Source organism: Mesoplodon densirostris, chromosome 3, assembly GCF_025265405.1.
Source record: "Mesoplodon densirostris isolate mMesDen1 chromosome 3, mMesDen1 primary haplotype, whole genome shotgun sequence".
Classification (NCBI taxonomy): domain Eukaryota; kingdom Metazoa; phylum Chordata; class Mammalia; order Artiodactyla; family Ziphiidae; genus Mesoplodon; species Mesoplodon densirostris.
The window spans coordinates 146,294,734-146,315,355 of record NC_082663.1 but is presented as its reverse complement, the minus strand read 5'-3'; the positions used below and the strand labels follow the sequence as shown (position 1 = coordinate 146,315,355).

The 20,622-nt window shown below is 53.0% G+C and overlaps 1 protein-coding gene across 1 annotated transcript in view; it reads right to left on the bottom strand.

Moving 5' to 3' along the window:
* COL5A3 (collagen type V alpha 3 chain) overlaps positions 1–20,622 on the bottom strand; it is a 37,155-nt gene that overhangs the window by 12,262 nt on the left and 4,271 nt on the right. The window contains exons 3-44 of the mRNA XM_060092294.1: positions 20,343–20,532; positions 20,111–20,267; positions 19,324–19,428; positions 18,844–18,996; positions 16,902–17,015; positions 16,648–16,797; positions 15,367–15,414; positions 15,253–15,294; positions 14,871–14,933; positions 14,288–14,362; positions 14,105–14,188; positions 13,908–13,964; positions 13,756–13,809; positions 13,552–13,605; positions 12,567–12,620; positions 12,215–12,268; positions 11,976–12,029; positions 11,588–11,632; positions 11,427–11,480; positions 11,200–11,244; positions 10,995–11,048; positions 10,807–10,851; positions 9,785–9,838; positions 9,638–9,682; positions 9,437–9,490; positions 7,796–7,840; positions 7,635–7,688; positions 7,401–7,508; positions 6,700–6,753; positions 4,366–4,419; positions 3,389–3,433; positions 3,166–3,219; positions 2,998–3,042; positions 2,516–2,569; positions 2,368–2,421; positions 2,199–2,252; positions 1,961–2,068; positions 1,698–1,787; positions 1,411–1,464; positions 452–559; positions 234–341; positions 92–145 (exon numbers count right to left, since the gene is read on the bottom strand). Coding sequence (XP_059948277.1) covers positions 92–145; positions 234–341; positions 452–559; positions 1,411–1,464; positions 1,698–1,787; positions 1,961–2,068; positions 2,199–2,252; positions 2,368–2,421; positions 2,516–2,569; positions 2,998–3,042; positions 3,166–3,219; positions 3,389–3,433; positions 4,366–4,419; positions 6,700–6,753; positions 7,401–7,508; positions 7,635–7,688; positions 7,796–7,840; positions 9,437–9,490; positions 9,638–9,682; positions 9,785–9,838; positions 10,807–10,851; positions 10,995–11,048; positions 11,200–11,244; positions 11,427–11,480; positions 11,588–11,632; positions 11,976–12,029; positions 12,215–12,268; positions 12,567–12,620; positions 13,552–13,605; positions 13,756–13,809; positions 13,908–13,964; positions 14,105–14,188; positions 14,288–14,362; positions 14,871–14,933; positions 15,253–15,294; positions 15,367–15,414; positions 16,648–16,797; positions 16,902–17,015; positions 18,844–18,996; positions 19,324–19,428; positions 20,111–20,267; positions 20,343–20,532 — 3,047 coding nt within the window. The remainder of the gene's footprint in view (positions 1–91; positions 146–233; positions 342–451; positions 560–1,410; positions 1,465–1,697; positions 1,788–1,960; positions 2,069–2,198; positions 2,253–2,367; positions 2,422–2,515; positions 2,570–2,997; positions 3,043–3,165; positions 3,220–3,388; positions 3,434–4,365; positions 4,420–6,699; positions 6,754–7,400; positions 7,509–7,634; positions 7,689–7,795; positions 7,841–9,436; positions 9,491–9,637; positions 9,683–9,784; positions 9,839–10,806; positions 10,852–10,994; positions 11,049–11,199; positions 11,245–11,426; positions 11,481–11,587; positions 11,633–11,975; positions 12,030–12,214; positions 12,269–12,566; positions 12,621–13,551; positions 13,606–13,755; positions 13,810–13,907; positions 13,965–14,104; positions 14,189–14,287; positions 14,363–14,870; positions 14,934–15,252; positions 15,295–15,366; positions 15,415–16,647; positions 16,798–16,901; positions 17,016–18,843; positions 18,997–19,323; positions 19,429–20,110; positions 20,268–20,342; positions 20,533–20,622) is intronic.

Genomic DNA, 20,622 nt, shown 5'->3' with positions numbered 1-20,622 from the left:
GGCAGGAAGCTCCGTGACCTCCCCCTGGCCATCCTCCACATCCCTCTCCCCTCCCCGAGGACCACCCCCCTCACTGGGGCCCCCCACTCACCGCATCTCCCTTATTGCCTTTGCTGCCCTTGTGACCCGGGGGTCCCACTTCTCCCTGCAGAGGAAACAGGATGAGGGAGGACCACGCCTCCCTCTACCCCCATCCTCCCCCAGCCCCTCCCCTTCCATGAACTCTCTCTCACCTTGTCCCCATCCTCGCCAGAAGGCCCCACACCTCCAGGGGATCCAGGAAGCCCCAGGGGCCCTGGGATCCCGTCTTTGCCAGTGGGACCACGGGGGCCGCGTTCACCCTGATGGGCGGAGTGGAAAGGGGTATGTCGGGGCCAGGGCAGAAATGAGCTCCTGATATGTAGAGGGCTGGGTCTGGGGGATGCCTGGGGGATGGGGGGCAGGCACTTACCGGGGACCCCTTCTCGCCTGCAGGGCCAACAGCGCCTTGGCCTCCACTTTGGCCAGGAAGCCCAATGCCCCCTGCTGGGCCTACAGGACCGCGCTCCCCAGGGGGGCCCTGAAAACAGGGGTGAAGGGTCAGGGATAAGAGCAGTAGTGGTGATTCTCATTTATTGGAGGGTTTTCAAGCAGTCAGGCCCTGAGTCGGGTGGTTACCAGCACATCCAATCTATTCCCCCAGACAGCAGCCAGAGGGCGCTGTGAACACCTGAGTCAGCGCACGTGCCTCCCCTCCCCGCCCACATCCCTCTGGGGCTCCCACCTCACTTGTTGAAAAAAAAAGGTTTTGCTGGCAGCCCACGAGGTCCTGCACGACTATGCTCTCATCTCCTAGACTCACTCCCCTCCAGCCACACGGCCCTGCTCACTGCTTCCTCCAGCCTCAGAACTTTGCACATGCCGTTCCCTCTGCCTGGCACACTCTTCCCCCCAGACACCCACATGGCCCCTGCCTCACCGCCTTCAGGTCTCAGCTCAAATGTCACCTTCTCAGGAGGCCTTCCCTGGCCTGCCTATTTCAACGGCTCTCCCCTTCTCCCCTTTACTCTGCGCTATTTTGCCTTGTGGCATTCATCACGGCTGATCCCTTATCTCCCTGGCTAGATCGCAGTAAACTCCAGGAGAAAGAAGGTTTTTAAACGCTGATGTCTGGCACGCAGGTAAATATGTGCCCAACGGATCATCTCATTCAGATTTACGATCATCTAGGAGACGGGACTATTTTACAGACAAGGAAACTGAGGCTCGCGCAGTGACATGACTGCCCAGCCAGTGAGCGGCAGAGTTGGCCGTGACCCCGACCTGTTTGGCTCCCCAAATAGCAGACTTGATGAGGACCATACCCAGCTTCCCAGAAACCCTGAGACCCCTGCCCCCTGCCCCACACACAGCAGACGGGTTTACACTTACGTTAGCCCCGACGGGGCCGGGGGGGCCCTTGTCACCCTTCAAACCAGTAGGTCCCTGAGGAGGGGATGATTCACAGTTGAGAGACTCCCAGAGGTGCCCCCGGGTCCTGTCTTCACTCTGGGGGGCTCAGAGTTCTCACCCGCTTCCCGGCCACTGAGGTTCACGGATCTGTCCCTCCTGCAGCCATTATTTTACTATCACATTTGCCCCTCCCCTGGGCCCTCCTTTCCTTCTCTGCTTCACAGCCCAGCCAGACACATTCAGGAGGGGCTCCAAACGATACTCACTGGGTCCCCGGGGGCTCCTTGGGGACCAGGGAAGCCCCTGCGTCCAGGTGGCCCTTCCTTCCCAAAGGGTCCCAGTGGTCCCAGGTCCCCCTGGAGGAGTGCAGAGGAGGGAGGTCAGACTCCAGAGAGGAGGGCGTCTCCCCTCAATCTGTGAGTCTGGGCCCCCTGCCCCATGGCGTTGATTCTGAGCCTGGAGGTGCCATGGGGACGTTGAGGGACCTTTGGGGTCACTTGATGAGATCTCCCGCGGGGCAGGATCTCACCTTGGCCCCCTCTCTGCCTTCCAGGCCCGGAAGACCTTGTTCACCAGGAGATCCAGGGGGGCCTGGGGGCCCCCTCTCACCCAGAGGCCCTGCTTCTCCAGTCTTTCCCTGGAGAGGAAGAAGGCTCATCTTGAATGGAGGTGGCCTGGGGTGGGGGTCTGCCTGAGATCACCTCCCCCTCCCCCAAATATCCCCGAACTGGTGCAAAACTAGGGTGACCTGTGGGGTCCACTCTGACCTGAGGACCCACGACACCAGCTGGTCCAGGTGGGCCTGTCTGACCTTGGAAGCCCTGAGGAGAAACGTTAAAAGGAGGGGTCATGAAAAAAAAAAAAAGGAGGTGTCATGGAGGGGAAGAAATGGAGAGCCTAATGGGGTCATGGGTCAGAGATCAAAGGGTTTCTCACCAATTCTCCTCTAGGTCCAGGGTGCCCACGTTGCCCGTCTTTCCCTTGGGGGCCCTGAGGGACAAGGTGGGAGAGAGTTGAGGCACAAACAAGGAGTCCCCCCACTGCCTGGCTCCCCCTTCCCCTCCAGCAGGGTGAGCTCACTTACAGGGGGACCCCTTGGTCCAGAGAACCCAGGAGGGCCTTGCAGACCTGGGAGGCCCTGAAATGAAAGCAGAAATCATTCACTCATCCCTCCTGCCTGCCCCCGAGTCCCTCATAATGACAACAGCTTGTTGGATGCTTCCTGCAGGCCAGGCATGAGGTCAAGCATTCTATGCACAGGAAGTCATTTCATTCACCACCACAGCCCTTTGGGATGGGGACTGTGGTTATTCCCATTTGATAGAGTTGGAAACTGAGGCACAGAGAGGTTAAGTGACTCACCCAAGGTCACACAGCAGGTGAATGGCAGAGCTAAGACTTGAACTCACAGCTCTCTGACTTCAGAGGCTGTGCTTTTTCTGCATTCTGCACTATAATGTCTCCCCACCTTCTGGGCTTGTCTCCTACCCAGAATCACACACACACACACACACACACACACACACACACACACACACACACTCACTCACTCACTCACTCACTCACCTTTTCTCCAGGGAACCCAGGGGCTCCGTCCTGGCCCACATCACCCTAGGATAGAATGAATGAGACTCAGGCTGCAGAACAAACTCAACAGGGAGGTATTGGAGGGGACTTGGTGAGCCTGGGGCAGAGGGCCTGCTTGGGGGGCCTGACCACCCACCCACCCCATACCTTGGGGCCTGGTTGCCCTGTGGCACCTGGTTGCCCCCTCTCTCCACGGGAGCCCTGAATAGAAAAGAAGCAAACATTGGAAGTGAGAGGGTGGGGGAGCCTAGGAGATGAGGATGAGTCCTCTGGGTCCCCCCACCATGACTACCTGAAGTAACCCAAACCCTCTTCCCGCCCACTTCTCCTCTCGCAGCCCCTCCTTCCAGCCCTGCCCCCATTTTCTTACTGGTGGTCCCCGCTCTCCTTCCAGGCCTGGCTGCCCAGCCTTCCCCTGGAACGTAAATTAGATGAGGGGGAAGCAGAAGAAGGTGATGGTGCAAATACATGACACAAACACACAAATGCACCCAGTCAGAGACCTGGAAAGATGTCTGCCCCACATTCACTTGCAAGCCTTTCATTCACACGCATGCATAAGTACAGCTTACACATGCAACTACGCAAAGATCACAGGCACCCAATTATATTATGATTGCACCTACAGGTCCACACATACAAGCACATTTGCTCACACAGACACCTATTTATCACAGCTGCATGGTATGCACACATGACTGCATGCCATCGCAGCATGCAAGGGGTGACTGCAGCTTCGAGATGACACTCGGAGCCTGTCATGTAATATGTCCCTTGCACACGTGTCTATCCAGTGTAAACACGTATGTGCATGGATTCATGTGAGGACACGGTCCTGATAAACACAGCAGTATACAAATCCTCATGTGCATATACACAATGTCCATTTACACAGCTACAGTGCACACATAGCGAAACAACACATGCATGTATACACAATCCCCCAGGTGTGCAGAAACACACACATGTGTATTTCCCTATTCTTCCACACACTTCGACATACCCCCTCACACATGTATGCCCATAGTCACACAATGTACGTGCAGCTGGTGCCCTCGTTCACCCAGTCACAGGCCCCTAGGCTGCAGCACCCAGACCCCATCTAATCTGCACTGAAAGGCACACGGGATGCACATGCATACACAGACACGCAGGCACATTTGCTGTAATGCCAGGTGGGATCACCTACATGTGCCCTGCATTGCACATGGCAATATGTGTGCACACAAGTGCTTCCAGGCATAGACACAGTCACCTAGGGCCCCATGTGCTATCACGCACAGCCATACACTCTGTTCCTCTCATGCAAGCCCTTCCCTCTCCCCTGACCCCTGGATTGCGACTCACCCGCTTCCCTTTTTCTCCTAATGGTGCCAGGGGCCCGGGAAAGCCAATAGATCCCTGAGTAAAGAGAATGAGAGAGAAGACATGGGTGTGAGGAGTGGGTGACGTTAGCCCCTCACCCCATTCAGCTACCCCCTCTTTTCAGGCATTTCCAGGCCAGGGATTCCAGAAAGTTCTTTGTCTCCTCCAGCCCCAGTGGGCAGCCCTCCCTTGCTCACTCCATTCCAGCCACACTGGCCTCTTTAATGCTACTCAGATACCAGTACATTCCTGCCTCAGGGCCTTTGCACTGGCTGCCTTTGCCTAAAATGCTCTTCTCTCAGATCCCAACAAAGCCAGCTACTCCTCATCATTTAAATCTCATTCAGACATCACCTCCTTAGAGAAGCCTTCTGCCATCATCCTGACCACCACATCCTCAAGTCATGCTCTGTTTATCACGTCCTATTTTGTTCCCCCTATAATATTTGTATTGAAATGACCTTGCTCATCTGTTTACTTATTCAATGACTAGGACATAATGCTCTGGTCTTATTCCCTACCGCCTGGCACATGGTGGTGGCTTACTCAATACTTGTTAATTAACTGCTTCCAGTACTTGCTTTCCTGCCCATCGTCCCTTGACCTGGGGGAAAACATCATATGCTCTGATATCCCCTCTCACCCCTAACTGTGTTTTGAATCCTAGATCCATCACTAAATTAACTGTGTGGCCCTGGACAAATGGATTGACCCCTCTGAGCATCAGTCTCCTTTGTAGCCTGGGGATACCAACAATACCTCCTTCACAAGGTTTTCGTTAGGATTAAATGGGATATGTATAGAAAGTGGGTTGTTTTTTTTTTAAAGGTACTTGGCACATAGTATGTGCTCAAGAAATATTAGCTGTCTTTGTTATTCATGCTGATTATTAGTAAGTGCTATGGACTGAATGTTTGTGTCCTCTCAAAATTCATATGCTGAAGCCTCAGTCCCTAGTGTGATAATATTTGGAGGTTGGGCCTTTGGGAAGTAAGTAGGTCATGAGGGTGGGGCCCTCGTGAATGGGATTAGTGTCTTTATAAGAAGAAGAGGAGACTAGATTTCTCTTTCTCTCTCTCTTTCTCTTTCTCTCTCTCTCTCTCTCTCCTCTCTCTCTCCTTCTCCCTCTCCCCTATGTGAGGACAAAGACAGAAAATGTTCATCTACAAACCAGGAGAAAAGCCCTACCAGAATCCAACCATGCTGGCACTCTGATCTCAGACTTCTGGCCTCCAGAACAAATTTCTGTGTTTAAATCACCCAGTCTAAGGTATTTTTATTCTAGCAACCCAAGCTGAAGAAGACACTGACCTCAACTAAGCCAACATATCAGGCCTCCTGTAAAGTATTCATTGCTTGTTGCCCAAGATGCACTGATCAGTCTTGGCTAGGAGGCTTTGTTCTAACTCCCATGAATTTCTGTTCCAACAGACTGAGTTCTGCTCTTAGTTTTGATACCTTGAGTTAATCCCAAACCTGTTTATGTCAGTTGCCCTTGCTATTGGGGTCATGTGACTTGATGAAACCTTACAAAAACTGATGAAATGTAGAAAGGGAAAAGAAAGATATCTGTAAAATCTAGGTTAAATGGAAAAGACTCAGTGTAAAGGGAAGTCACTAAAAAAAACCACTGTCAAATTAGGCATGGGCAAGATAACTGCTAGATCAAGATACCAAAAGTGTGGAACTCAAGGAGGATTCTGTACTCAGATTTCTTCCCAAGTGTCTTTGCGTTTCTGCTCCACTTTATGTAACAAAAAACTATAAATCATCAGTGATGTAATATGGGTGTGGCTTAGGCAGAAAGACATGTCTTACCAATAGCCTCATTCATCAAAACATTGGCAGCCAAATGTACAGTTTTACATAAGTACATTCTAAGTTATAATTAATTCAAGATATGTAAAATATGTATTTTTTATGATTCTCCTCCTTACTGACTTTTTGTTTGAACCAACCTCAATCATACCAAATAAGAAGGATCCTACAGTTTTATTACCACCAAAATCATCAATTTTATCATAATCAAATTGATGAGGTAGATACTACTGGTATCTCCCTTTCACAACTGAGAAAATGGGTTCAATAGACTTGTTCAAGGTCATTTAGCAGGTAAGGTGTGACTTACTCAAGGTCACTTAGCAGATAAGGCTGGGTATTTGAGCCTAAGTTTCTCTGATGCCAAAGCCCACATCTTACACTTTCAATGCCCCATGGGGTGGACAGCTCACACCCTCAGACCACAGCCTGGACCCCCAGATGTTAATCAGTCTCTGAACCCTGCCCTTGCCCACCACCCTCCTGCTAGCTTCTGACCTTAGGGCCCGGACGTCCTGGGTAACCTGGGAGACCCGGCACCCCAAGCTTGCCCTGCAGAGAGATTATGGGACAAAAGTCAGAGACTGCAACTTGGAGGTCAGTGGGGGAGGGGCAGGAAGGCTGGGGCATGGTTGCAGGGGTAGGAGGGGGGGATTCAGGGAAACATGGGTTCAAGTCCTGGCCCCTGCCTGCTAGGGGTATGTCCTTGGGCAACTCATTCAACAATTCCAAATCTCAGTTTCCTTGTCTGTAAAATGGGGGTAAAAATGTCTGCTGCCTGTGGTGGTTATGGGGATAAAAATAAGATAATGTGCATGGAATTGCTCTGTAATGCTGAGCTGGGGAATTGAAGGAGCTGAGAGCCTCCTGAAGTTGGAGATAAAACAGCAAAGGGCAGGGCTTCCCTGGTGGCGCAGTGGTTGAGAGTCCGCCTGCCGATGCAGGGGACATGGGTTCGTGCCCCAGTCTGGGAAGATCCCACATGCCGCGGAGCGTCTGGGCCCGTGAGCCATGGCCGCTGGGCCTGCGTGTCTGGAGCCTGTGCTCCACAACAGGAGAGGCCACAACAGTGAGAGGCCCGAGAAATGCAAAAAAAAAAAAAAAAAAAAGCAGAGGGCAGAAGGCAAAGGGCCAGGGAACACCTTGCCTGCAGCTAGAAGCTGGGGTATAGACTGGAGGGGGTGACCAGGTCCACTCACCTTCTCCCCAGCTGAGCCTGGGGGCCCCTCCTCACCAACAAGCCCCACCTGCCCCTTCAGACCTTCAGGACCATCTTCTCCCCGAGGACCTGGGGGTCCGGGTTGCCCCTGGAATAGAAAAGAACTCCTGACATCAGTCCCTTTGTCATTCCTGTCTTTGCCCCAGTTCACCCCCTCTTTCTATTTCCCAAGTCCCCCAGATCCACCAGACCCCTCCTCTGGAGGTCATCTTACCCAATCGCCTTTAAGCCCCACATCACCCTTGAAGCCTGGGAAGCCATCCTCTCCCTGGGTGGAAGATAGTACAGAGATCAGATGTCAGGGCTTCAGGGAAGGGACACAGCCAGAGCCCCATTATTAGGGCTCCCCCCTCAAGGAATCCCCTCCCTTCTCACCTTCTCTCCTTTCTCCCCCTGGAGGCCCCGGTTGCCAGAGGTACCCTGAAAAATATAAAAGCTCTCAGGTCCCCCCTCCCCCCACTTAAGAAGGGCCCCAGACTCAGTCCCCTGCCCTGAAACAGCCAGGAGAGTCCCAAGAGGATGTCAGACTGGAGGAAGGGGGGTGAGGGTCAGCCCCAGAGGAAATTATCTTTCCCCAAAGTCTGCTAGTATTGTGTGCAAGAGGCTGCCTCTCCCCCGCCCCTTCCCACTGGCAGCCTCCCAAAGTCATCTGTGTGGGGGTGTGCAGGGAAGGCCAAATTTCCAAGTAATTGATTCCCATCTCCCGGGGACACTGTGTCCACAGTTCCTTCTGGCAGGAGAAAGAGGATGAACATTCCAGGCGCCGGCTGCATTTTAAAGGCAAAGGAATGTTTCCCATTGTGCTGGCTACAATGCGACTCTGTGCCTGGCAACAAGGGGAGTCTGTGCTTGGCTACAGCAAGACTGCTCAGTGCAAGCCCAGATGCTGCTCACGCCAAATTCTGGGCTTGGGCCACAAGAAAAGCTGCACTTGGCTACAGTGTAACTGAGCTCAGCCACTAAAACGAAATTGTACCTGGATACAATACAACTGTGTTTTCACAATAGCATGACTGTTTCCAGCCACAGGGAGACACGATATTAACCGAACTCAGTGACTACAACAAAATTATACTTGGATACAATATAACTGTGTGTTTTGACAATAGCATGACTGTCTCTAGCCACAGGGCAATTCATTGACCACAATGTAACTGAGCTTGGCTACAATTGTTCTCTGGCCATGGCTACCATGTAACTAGACTCAGCAACAACATAGCCGTCAACTATATATAGAAAACCATGCCTGGCTACAATGGAACGCTGAGTTTGGACACCCACAGGATTTTGTGGCCAGCTACAATATAACCACCTCCTTGGTTATAGTGTAACTAAGCTTGTCTATAATGCAAAAATATGAGGAGCCAGCTCTTGGCTACCATCAAACTCTGTTTTTAGACTATAGGTAATGGCTACCTGTACTTGGCTACAATGTAACTGGACTCAGCTACCATACAGATGTGAATTCCAATGTCCCTGCACTTGGTCAACAGTGAATCTCTATTCAGTACAGCTCTCAGCTTGTCTTAGCATTTCTGGGCTTGCAGATTGTATGGCTCTGGGGTTGAGCTTTAAAACAACCCTCTGCTTGATTACAGTGTGCTGACCTGGACCTGGATGTGATGCGTGTGCTTACATTGAAATGGGTTCAGCCTCTAATGGGTTTAACTGTTCTCAGCTACAAGGTGACGACCATGCTGTACTGTTACCCTTTGGCTTTTCAGCTCCAAAGTAGCTATATATTGTCACTTCTACCACACTTTGCCTGGCAGACTGATTCCTCTCATCACACATACAGAAGTTTCTGATAGAGCTGGCTTCCAGGAGTCAATGCTGATGAATCAACCCTATCTGCAGGGAATTCCCTGGCAGTCCAGTGGTTAAGGCTCCGCACTTTCACTGCCGAGGGCCTGGGTTTGATGCCTGGTCGGGGAACTAAGGTCCCACTAGTCACGCAGCACAGGCAAAAACAAAACAAAACAAAACAAAACTCTGCAGGCCCCAAGTATCACTTACCTTCACACCCCGAGGTCCAGGATAGCCCGGAGGGCCTGCCGACCCTGCTGGACCCTGAGATGGACATAAGATGAGTGCCATCCTGTTCTTCCCCCTCCATGTTCCCAGTGCCCTCATCTCTCTTCTCATTTAATAGCCCCCGACTCCTGGCCCTGCCTGCCAACCCTCATCCCCAAATCAGCCCCTCTCCAGGTCACTCACCTGGGCCCCTTTCTCTCCTGTTGGGCCCTCATGACCTGGGTGACCCTAGGAGATAAACATTCTAAGTTGTCAGAGACCTGATATGCCATCCAAATTCCCAAGCCTCCCCACTTCTCCTTCCTCCTTCTCCCAGAACCTAGTTCTCACCAGAGGGCCATCAGATCCTGGGAGGCCTGGAATGCCTGGGTTCCCAGGGGGACCCTGAAAGAAGATGAATAGTAGGAGGAGACAGAGGGTCTCGGAGCCTGGCATTCCACCAGGAACGTCCTTACTCAGACATACAGCTACCTCAAGCTTAGAGAAAAAACAGATGCTACTGGCCAGGAAACCTATCCTCCGCTCTTCCAAACTTGCTGTGTGACCCTGGACAAGCTCTCTTCCCTCTCTGTGCCTCAGAAATCCTCTACTTCTGGGAGGGCTGAGACAAGGGATGTAAAAACAGTGCGAGAGACGTGCTGGGGTGGGGGACTCCCCAGCCACACCTCTTCCTTTAGAAGCACCTCCAGCCCACAGCTCCACCTGAAGAGGTGTGGGCCTAGGCAGGCATGAGGTGACCCCCTATGTCCTGCAAACCATTGACAAGTCCAGAGGCGGGCACTTGGCCCAGATAAGCCAATCAGATTCTCTCCTGAAATTTTGAGGTAAGGGATATCTTGCCTCATAGAAACTATGATCAGATAGATTTGGATAAAGAAACTGTAAGGTCATAAGGAACTGGGGACTGAAACAGTGACAGCGCAGCACAAGAGTGTGTGTAGAAACAGAAGTTGGGGTAAGAACAGACTAAGATGTCAATAGAAAGAAGCCTGTTTTTCATGCGAGATGGAAACAGATGTGCAGAGGAAGAAAGATGACACCACAAGACCCGAGACAAAGGAATTTCCTGGCCCATGAGTCTTGGTAATATTTCCTATGACTGGCTTCTGAGGGTTCCCCTCTCTCCTGACAATATCCCCTTCTGATCTAGCCTTGGTGCGGTTCTGTTTCTGGCCATCAACCCCTCCCAAGTAATGACACTTGGTAACTCTGAGCTTATTTAGGGAATGTTGCAATTTATCATTATCCAGGGCTTACAAAAGGGGCCCTGGTGGGAAGATTTTCCTGCAGGCAGAGTTGAAGGGAAAAGATGTTGGGGGAGGGGAGGGAAGGTTGGGAGAGTTGTCACTCACCTTCTCCCCAGGAGGGCCAATGGGTCCCTGGGGGCCGGGGATTCCCTGGAAACATTTTTTTAAAAAGAGAGAAAGAAAGCATGAGAAAGCGGCAGCAAGTGCAGAGGCTGGGGAAGCCAGGAGTGGTCTATGACCTCGGCTGAGCCCCACTACAACCCGCCCCCTCCGTCAGGAAAGAAAGCTCAAACCTGGGACCCGGGATTTCCCTGCTGTCCTGGGGGGCCTGGTTCTCCTGGAGGACCCTGGGGAGAAAGTGAGGGTTCTGTGAAGCCGAAAGGGATTATGGTGTTGAGGTGTCAGGGAAGTTGAAATGGAGGGATCATGGGAGCGGACAAGGATATGGGTGGTCCTAGGGTCAGAGTGTCAGAACGCTTCCGGGATCAGAACACATACCACATTTCCTTTGGCACCTGGAGCACCATCACTTCCAACTACACCCTGGGGGAGGAGAGGGTGTGAGACCAGGGCAGACCCATGCACAGGAGCCTGCGTCTGAGACACTGAGAAGCACAGGTGAAAAGGTGAGTGGGCAGAGGACCCAGGCAACAGAAATGGACACGCAGAGGAGAGAAGGGTGAGAAAAAGACAAGTGGGATGTAGAGAGACAGCGACATTCTCACCGGGCGTCCCAAGGGGCCAGGGGAGCCTCTAGGGCCAATCAGTCCTCGGGGGCCCTGCAAGGAGGTAGGAATGTTACTCCAGCATCACTGCTCTGAGGTCCTATGAGTCCTGACTCCCTCCCCTGTGCCAGGCGAGGGGCCCAGGGGTCCCTGATACTCACCGGCTCCCCAGCCTGGCCGGTGGGCCCCGGAGGTCCCTCTGCTCCCTGTGGGAAAGCATATGACTTGGCGAGGGAGGAGGTATAACCCTCAGAGGATCACCTTCTCTCATATCGGCAGCCCCTTCCAGGGGATCTCAGAGTCAGAGTGTGTGGCTGGATGCAGCCAACTGCATATGTGTGATTTGATTCAGGCCCCTGACCCCAATCCTGGACCTGCAATCCTGGGTTTAACCTCTTAACTCTAGTCCTAACCCCACAACTCTCAGCCTGTCTCTTTGAGCCCCACTGGGGTCTCCTGACTCTCCAGTGCAGACCTTCACCCCTCCCCCAGGCTCATGTTCTGGCTTTCTAGCCGCCAAACCACCCCCTAACTCTCTTCCAAACTTACCCTCTCACCATCCTCTCCTGGGGGGCCAGGTTGCCCCACATGACCAAAGTCACCCTGGAGTGGGGAACACAGAGGGCAGTTCAGAGTCAAAAAGTGGAGACCAGCCCCCAGGAAAGGAGATGGGGTATGAGGGGTGAGGACTCAGACCCAGGAATGGAGGCTCTGATATTGGGGGTGAGGAGGGTGTTACGAACATCGGGAGGGGGCTTGGATATGGGGGAGGGGTCTCACACACTCACTCTCTGGCCCTTCTCTCCAGGCAGCCCTGGCAAGCCATCAAAGCCCTGATCACCCTGCACAAAGAAACATCAGCTGAGGGACTTCCCTGGGGGTCCAGTGGGAAAGACTCCATGCTCCCAATGCAGGGGGGGCCGGGTTCGATCCCTGGTCGGGGAACTAGATCCCACATGCATGCCGCAACTAAGAGTTCGCATGCCGGCACAGCCAAAATAAATGAATAAATAATAAATATTTTAAAATAAATTAATTAAAATAAATTGGAAGAAAAAAGAAAGAAAGAAACGCCAGCTGAGCTTTGAATCCTCTGCCCTGACAGTCCCTCCAAGTCCCAGTCCTGGCCCCATCACCTACCTTAGGTCCTGTGTCCCCTGGGAGGCCTCGAGCCCCATCTGCTCCAGGGCGGCCCTATGGGGGAAGTGACATCATCAAGATATCTACTACCATGTATCGAGCACCTTCCTCATGCAGTGTCTTATGCTGAGGGCTTCTATATGTACCAATCTGACCTCTTAAATATATCTCAAACCCATCCATTATTCTTTAGCCCTAGTGCCCTTTCTCTAGTTCAAGTTATCATCATCATAAAAATTAAGAACACTCATCTTCAGTCTCCATTAATTTCCCTGCTGTATGTTCCTCATGGCACTTTAAAACTATCTGGAGGACTTCCCTGGTAGCACAGTGGTGAAGAATCCACCTGCCAATGCAGGGGACACGGGTTCGGTGCCTGGTCTGGGAAGATCCCACCTGCCGCGGAGCAACTAAGCCCATGCGCCACAACTACTGAGCCTGTGCTCTAGAGCCAGAAAGCCACAACTACTGAGCCCGTGTGCTGCAACTACTGAAGCCCACACACCTAGAACCTGTGCTCCCCAACAAGAGAAGCCACTACAATGAGAAGCCCACACACCACAACAAAGAGTAGCCCCTGCTCACCACAACCAGAGAAAAGCCTGCACGCAGCAACGAAGACACAACACAGCCAAAAAATAAATATAAAAGAAAAACTATCTGGAATTATCTTGTTCATCATTTCCCCCAATGTGGCAGTCTTTTCTTTTGCATGTGCTGTTCTTTCTACTTGGAATGCCCTTCCTCTCCTTTTTCCCTGGTTATACCTCAGATCTCAGTTCAAGCATCATTCCTCTGCAAGTCCTCCCAGACTCGGGGACCTGGCCAGACTCCTTTGTCACACCCTCAGTGTACTGTCATTCCCTGTCCTCAGTGCTCTTATCCCACCAATGACACCAGCAGACCCTGGGAGCACAGAGCTGAGGCTCCTGTTGGGTGTTGGGAGGTGGATAAGGGATGAGCTGAGGACCTAGGAGTCACTCACCATCTCTCCCTGTCTGCCAGGGGGTCCAAGAGGTCCCTGAAGTCCTCGGGGGCCCTAGAAGAGAAAGGAAAGGAGGAAGAAAAATGTCAGTAATTGCAAGGGTAACCCCAGCCCCTTTGCCATTTTCCCCAGCTAGCACTTTATCCTGTAGCCCTGTGAGAAGACCCTTCCCATCAACCCTGTCCCCACCCCCACCAATCTCACCTGTGGCCCCATTTCTCCCATCTCTCCTTTCAGACCTGGATACCCAGGGAGACCCTTGGAGGAAGAAAGATAAGGTAATGCATTTAGAGGGAGTTTGAGTTAGAGTCATCTCCACTGATGCACTCCCCACTCCACGCAACCTCCTTACTCACCACGGGGCCTGGGCGCCCAGTGAGCCCCACCAGGCCAGGGGGGCCTTTCATAGAGAGCTGAAGAGACAGGGGAACAAAGCCATCATCAGAAGTTAAATATCCACCTGTCTCCTGACTACTCACCAACTCCCATCTCTGGCATTCTCTCAATGTCCTCCCTTCTCCCCCTGACAGTCTCCCAGTTATCCTTCACTCACCTGAGCCTGTTGCAGGACTGCCTGAGCCTGGGCCTGCTGGAAGGAGACTGGGGGTCCTTTGAGGGAGCCTCTTGCAAACTGGAACTAGGGGGCAACTAGTAGTGAGGGGAGCCTCCAGGAGAGGCCCCCCTCCTTGGTCAGGATTCTACTCCCCAAGGCTGGGCCATCCTATCTGCCTCTTACCGGTATCATGATCACAGTGCCTGGTAGACCCCGGATCCCATCAATGCCAGGGATTCCTGGGAGGCCAGCGGGGCCCTGAGAGAGGGACAGAGACAGAGAGAGATGGAGGAAAGAATGGAGGGAGGAGGGGACAGAGAGAAATGGGGGGAGGGGAGAGAGAGAGAGAGGTGAAGGCAGAGAGATGGAGAGAGGAAAGGAGGGAGAGACAGAGAAAGACGGAGGCAGGGAGAGAGAGAGAGAAGAGAGAGAAGGCGAGAGAAAGAGAAATGGAGGGAAGGAGAAAGAGTCATAAAAAGTGGAAGAGACAAAAACAGAAAGAGACAGACAGACAAAAGAGAGACGAGGAAACGGGCACAGAGACATAGGGAGAAAGACAGAGATGAAAGACACTCAGGGATGGAGACAGAAGGAGAAAGGCAGGGGATAGCTCCCCCTCCCAGAGACAGAAGAGGAGCCAGAATGATAATTCCCAGATGGCGAGGAAGATGAAGAGGCGGGGTCAGAGCCAGCTCCAGTCGCAGCCATGCTGCCAACTTGAAACCTCACTCCCCCAGGAGTTTACACCCCAGAGGAAGTCTCTTACCGGTAGACCAGGGTCCCCGGGGAATCCTGGGGGGCCAGGAGGACCTGAGGGGCCAACCACCCCCTGTTGGGGACAGAGGAACAGAGGTCATGACAAATGCAAAGTCTGAGCCAGGCTGACTTCCAAACCACCACTGACACTGACCCCATGCTGACCTTCCTACCCCATCACCGAGCCACCCCTGGCCCCTCAATACTATACTGACACATATAAACCCCCAACTTGACATCTCAACCCCTATTTTTACTCATCTTTTGAGCCTCAAATATCCAATCGTCTTCCAATGATCTGGCAACATTACACCCCAACTCCCCACCCCAGAGGATAAAATACCCCAACTGGAAGTAGAAGACGAGAAGAGGGGAATGCAGCCATGACTCACTTGGGGTCCTGGGTCTCCTGGAAGTCCCTCAAACTGCTGTCCCTGGGGGAGAAATAAGTGTGACCCCCATTCTAGCACAGACCCCGCCACGTCCTCCAGCCCCAGGCCCCTCACCTGTTCAATCACGGCCGGTTCTCCTTTTTCTCCCTTCTCCCCAGCGCCCTGGGGCAGGGGATGAAAAGAGAAGAGGTGTGAGCCCTGGAACTGAGACACAGAACTCTCAGCTAACTTACCTCCCACTCACCACACACACACACACACACACACACACGCACACGCACAGGCACACATGCGTGCAGAGAGTCCACCCTCTGAGCTGTCTCTGCTGTCCTTTCTTCAACCAGTATGTTTTGAGCAGCTCATCCTCCAGTTTCAAGCTGGCCATGCTGCAGCAAGGTGAAAAACACGAACCCTGGGGCATAGTGTGGAGTCCTAATCTTGGAGCTGCCTCTCAATAGCTGAGCAATGTTGGGCAACTTATCCAACTCCTATGGCCTCACCTGCAAAATGTGTGGGTGAATGCCGACTGTATATATCCCACAGGAAGATAAAGAAGCTAAAACAATGCTTAGCACATAACAGGCACTCAGAGTAAGATGGTTAGGATTATTCACCTTCTCCCCTGTCCAACACCAAAGCTAGAACCTAGACACCTTCTCCGTCTGCCTTATTTTCCTAGGCAATCTCATCCCTTGACTGAAGATAGCATCTCTCCGCTGATGAGTTCCAAGTCTTTATCTCCAGGCTAGACCATCTTCCTTGAACTCCAGAATTTTCTAACCAATCACTCGCATTGACAATCAAACAAGGGTTGCCACTTTAGCACATCCAAAGTGAGATCCTTGTCACTTTCCACCTGCTCCTCCATCAGGCTTCCCCATCCTACTCAGTGGTGCCACCGTGCATCTACCCAGTCATTTCTGCATCGTTCTCCACGTACAGCAGCAAGAGCAAAATGGGGCATGTCCCCAGTCTGTCCAACTTTTCTCTATCCCTACCGCCACCACTACAGCCACCACCCTCATCCAGGTCACCACTCTGTTTTGGACTGCTGGTTTCCCCGCTGCCCCTCTGGCTCCCCCTACAGTCCATATGCTGTTCAGCAGCCAGAGAGAGCTTTGAAAACTCCCAAGTCAGATTGTATTCCATCTCAAGTGGCTTCTCATCAGGCTTAGGCTAAAAACCAAATGAATCACCCTACCCACAGAGCCATTCATTAGCACAATGCCTGTCACATTAGCATAGTATCTGTAGATAAATATTTGTCAACTGCACTGGGGTGGTGGGAAGGCATTCTAGGCAAGATAAAAAGAAAAGCAAAAAAGAGAATGCAGCTATGTGTGGCTCCAGGTAGGAGTCCCTCCCCCTGCACCTAACCCAGCCACCCAGACGCACAGCGAAGATCTGGAGCTCAGTCCTCCATGACTGTTCTGCTGCCCGGAAGTGGGGGCCCATGGTGGGACCACCTTCTTCTTCTTCTTCTTCTCTGGCTAACTCAGTCTCCACGGTCCCCAGTTCAGTTCCTTTGTCAGGGTCCAAGCTCTCCTGAGGACATTGGGACAGACCAAAGTTTACCCCTGACCTCTTCATTGTCTGCCACCACCACTGTCCCAGGACTTTCCCTTCCAGCCTTGTCCACTTCCCACAACCTCTAGGACGGTGACGTTGCTGCCAATGGCCACAGTCGTGGTGATGACCAAAGGCGTGGGAGTCGGAGGCAGAGTTGGAGCTGGTGTCTCTGTCTTGGGGATGTCAGTGGAGGTCTGGAGGAAGGACAGAGAGGGTACCAGGTCTGGGGTCAGGACAACCAAGACAAAAGGGAGACGAAGGAGGAGACAGACTCTCTCTCCCAGAGCACCCAGTCTAGGGAGGGTGTCAGAGGAGGATTCCCAAAAAAACATCAGAGGGGTATGGGGCAGGGGGCTGGCCAGTGCAGGCGAAGGTGTGCTGGCTGGACGAGGACAGCCAGCAGGGAGAGCCCTTGTGTGTGGAGGAGGGGCAGGGCTGGCAGGGCTGGAAGGCCTGGAAGGCAGAGCGGGGCTGGCTCCAAAGCCCAGGGGTCAGGGTCAATGTCCACCACTCAGGGCCAGACTCCTGGAAGCCTATCCCATATGTCCTCTCCCAAGGCAGATCTCAGCAGTCGGTCAGCCGGCCAGGCCGCAGTCAGAGAAGGAGTGGGAGGTCCTCCTGGCCTGGACAGCTGCAGAGGAATTGGGTCAAGGGCACACAGCAGGTGATGGGGGCCCAGGTGAAGGCTAAAGAAGGGGCTGAGAAAGGGTAGGCTACTCCTGGGGTCTCTGTTCTAGGCTGAAGTGATAACCCTCTTTCTCCCCACTGATGCGGCGAGCAGATGTAGTGCAACCAGTGACCCTCCAACCAAGGACCCCGACCAGTGGCCCACACCAGGGACACCTACCCAGTGACCCCCAACTAATGGCCCCCAATTTTTCCTACAGCCAGTGACCCATTAATGAGCCCCAATTAATGACCCATGACAAGTGATCCCCACTAAGGGACCTAAGCAATGACCCATACACACCTACTAATAATCCGAATCATTGGCCTTCCACCAGTTATTTCTATAACCAGTGAACCATCAGTGGCCCCCCAATTAATGACCCCCATCAATGACTCCAACCAGTTACTCTCCCAACCAGAGACCTCTCCAACAAATGACCTCCCCACAATAAGTACTAACTAGTGACCCCCAATAAGCCCTACCAGTGACCCCTAACCAATCATTCCTCCTAACCAGAGATCCTCCGACAACGAATATCCATGAGTGAGCTCAACTAGTGCTCCCCGATCAATGACCCCCAAACAGTAATTCCACTAACCAGTGACCCATCAATGACTTCCCAACGAATTACCCATCGGGGACTCCCAAACTATCTCATCCATGATCCCCTGAAAGGCACTCCCCCAGCTAGTGACCCCAACTGGTGACTCTACTAGTGCCTTCTAATCAGTGGTCCCCCACTGGTGACTTGCCCAACTAGCGATCCTCAGCAATGAGCCCCCCACACCATTAACCCTAAACTACAGACACCAATAACACCAACAGTGGCCTCCATCAATGACCTCTAACAGTGACCTCCAACTAGGAAACCCCCAAACATCAACCTCAGTCAGTATCTCTCTACAATGATCCCCGCAACCAGCAATCTCTATCAGGGAGGCCTAATAGTGTCCCCCCAGTTAGAGACCCCCAATGAGTAACCCTCACCCATGACCCCAACCAGTCAACCCCAAACAATGACACGCTAACTCACGAGCCCATCATTCACCCCAGCTAGTGGCTCCCCTTAAGCAGTAGCCCTCATCAAGAGCCCCCTAATCATAAGGTACTCAACTGGGTGTGCCCCCTCTCTCTAGTCCCCCTGCAGACCTGGAAGTTGGGAGGGAGATATGATAGAACACCTAAGACAGGACCAGACCCCTCGACAGTGATTGGTCAGCTGAGAGAAGTCAAAGGTCAGTTATTGGAGACAAGAAGAAGAGACCTTGGATGAGGCACAAGGGATCAGTGGGAATCAGAGGCCAGAAGCAGGGCGGTCAAAGAACAGAAGGGAGAAATCGCAGACCCCTTACCTGGTTCTCCAGGGAGACAGGAGGTGGACTCAGGGCCAACATTTCCTTGTTCTTCTTCTTCCTGCCCTTCCCCTTACGACCTCGCCCTTTTTTCTTCCCTTTTCCCTTCCCCTTCCGCGGAGGGGGAGGGGTTTCTGGCTCCCCCTGGTGTACCTGGGAAGAGGACTCCAGTCGGGTCCAGATTCCCTGAGTGGAGGCCCCATCACTCAGATCACCTGGGGTCATGCTGGCACATGGTCCATTGGTCCTATGTTTTAAAGCCAGGGCTCACTCAGCCCTGGGACCTGGGGTCAAGGTAAATCATATGATGAGGGGCCAAGGGTCAGTTATGTGACCTGAAGTCAAGGTCATTCATGCCTAAGAACAGTTTAAGGGCAGGGGTCACTCAGCCCCCTGGATAGGGCTCAGAATTCATTCATTCCTGAGACCTGGAGCCAGGGATGACTCAGCCAGCGACCTCAGGACAAGCCCCTTACTCACCCCTGTGGCTGTAGGATCCAGGTCGTCACAGCCAGGAAGGTACTGCTCACAGGCTCGGAAGGCAGCCTGAGGATCTGAGCTTATCAGCAGCTCCTGAATATCTCCCTGGGGAGAGAGTGGGGGTCTGGGAAGGGGTCTGCAGGCTGACTCTGACCCCTATTCCAAGCATCAAGGTCTGGTGTTTTTCCACCCAAAGCAGGCTAAGTATAGGGAGGGGGTAGCCCCACCATAGCCCCAGAAATCCCTCTGCTCCAAAAAACTGAGCGAAGGAAGATTCTATCAGGGTGACACCAAACCACAACCACAAGCCACACCCCACAACATCTGTCCCATCAGAGGCACATTTGTTCCTTCGCTCGCGGCACATGGTGACACCTACTGTGTGCCAGGTGCCCTTCAAGGTACTGGGGATAAGGAGGGAAACAAGATGATGAGTTCCCTGGACTGTCATGACCACATCTAAAACACATCTGTCACAGAGCCACACGACTCTCTGCCTTGCTGGAATCACACACCAACACAACCAACAGCGCCGTCACACATCACACCCTTATCCTCCCACCATAAGCCAAATATGCACCATCACAAATGATCAATTCATGGCTTCACAGTCTCACAGGCACATGCCACAAAGATAAACCATGATGCCTGGCACTCCCTTCCTCAGCTTCCTGGTGCTAAGTTGAAGCTGGATAGTTCCCTTCTCCGTTCTCTTCTCCAGATTCAGGCTGTGGACAAATCTCCCTCCTGCCTTCTGCCTCAGTTTCCCCCATCACTGAAGTGCTACCTCAAAAGTCTCCTCCCCGAGGTCCTGGGTCCCCAGCACAGTAAGTCCAGCTGTGCTGATGAATCGAGGTCCCTGGCTCAATACGGGGGGCTGAGGATCACAGTCAGCCACCAGGGTCACCATCCCACCATCCACGCTGACCGCCACACGGTGCCACCTACAAGGGGACAGTCTCAGTGGGGGCGTGCTCTCATCTCACCTCTCCTGGGACTCCCACCCTCCCCATATTCACCTGCCATCCGTGAGGTTGACCTGCTGGGGGAGGGGGCTGAAGGAGTCACCTAGGAGGTCCAGAGCCGGCCCCAACGCCAGGCCCAGCTGCCGGACACCGCCCTCATTGTAGACGGATAGCAGGACAGACTGGTTGGCTGGCCGGCCCCGCAGAGTGATCAGCACGGAGAAGTTCTCGGGAAAGTGCCCAGCTGGGAGGGCAGAGAGAAAGGGGCAGCTCAGATGGCCCGACTGGGACCTGTGCTCCCAGGATGAACCACAGCCCCTCTCACCCTGACTCA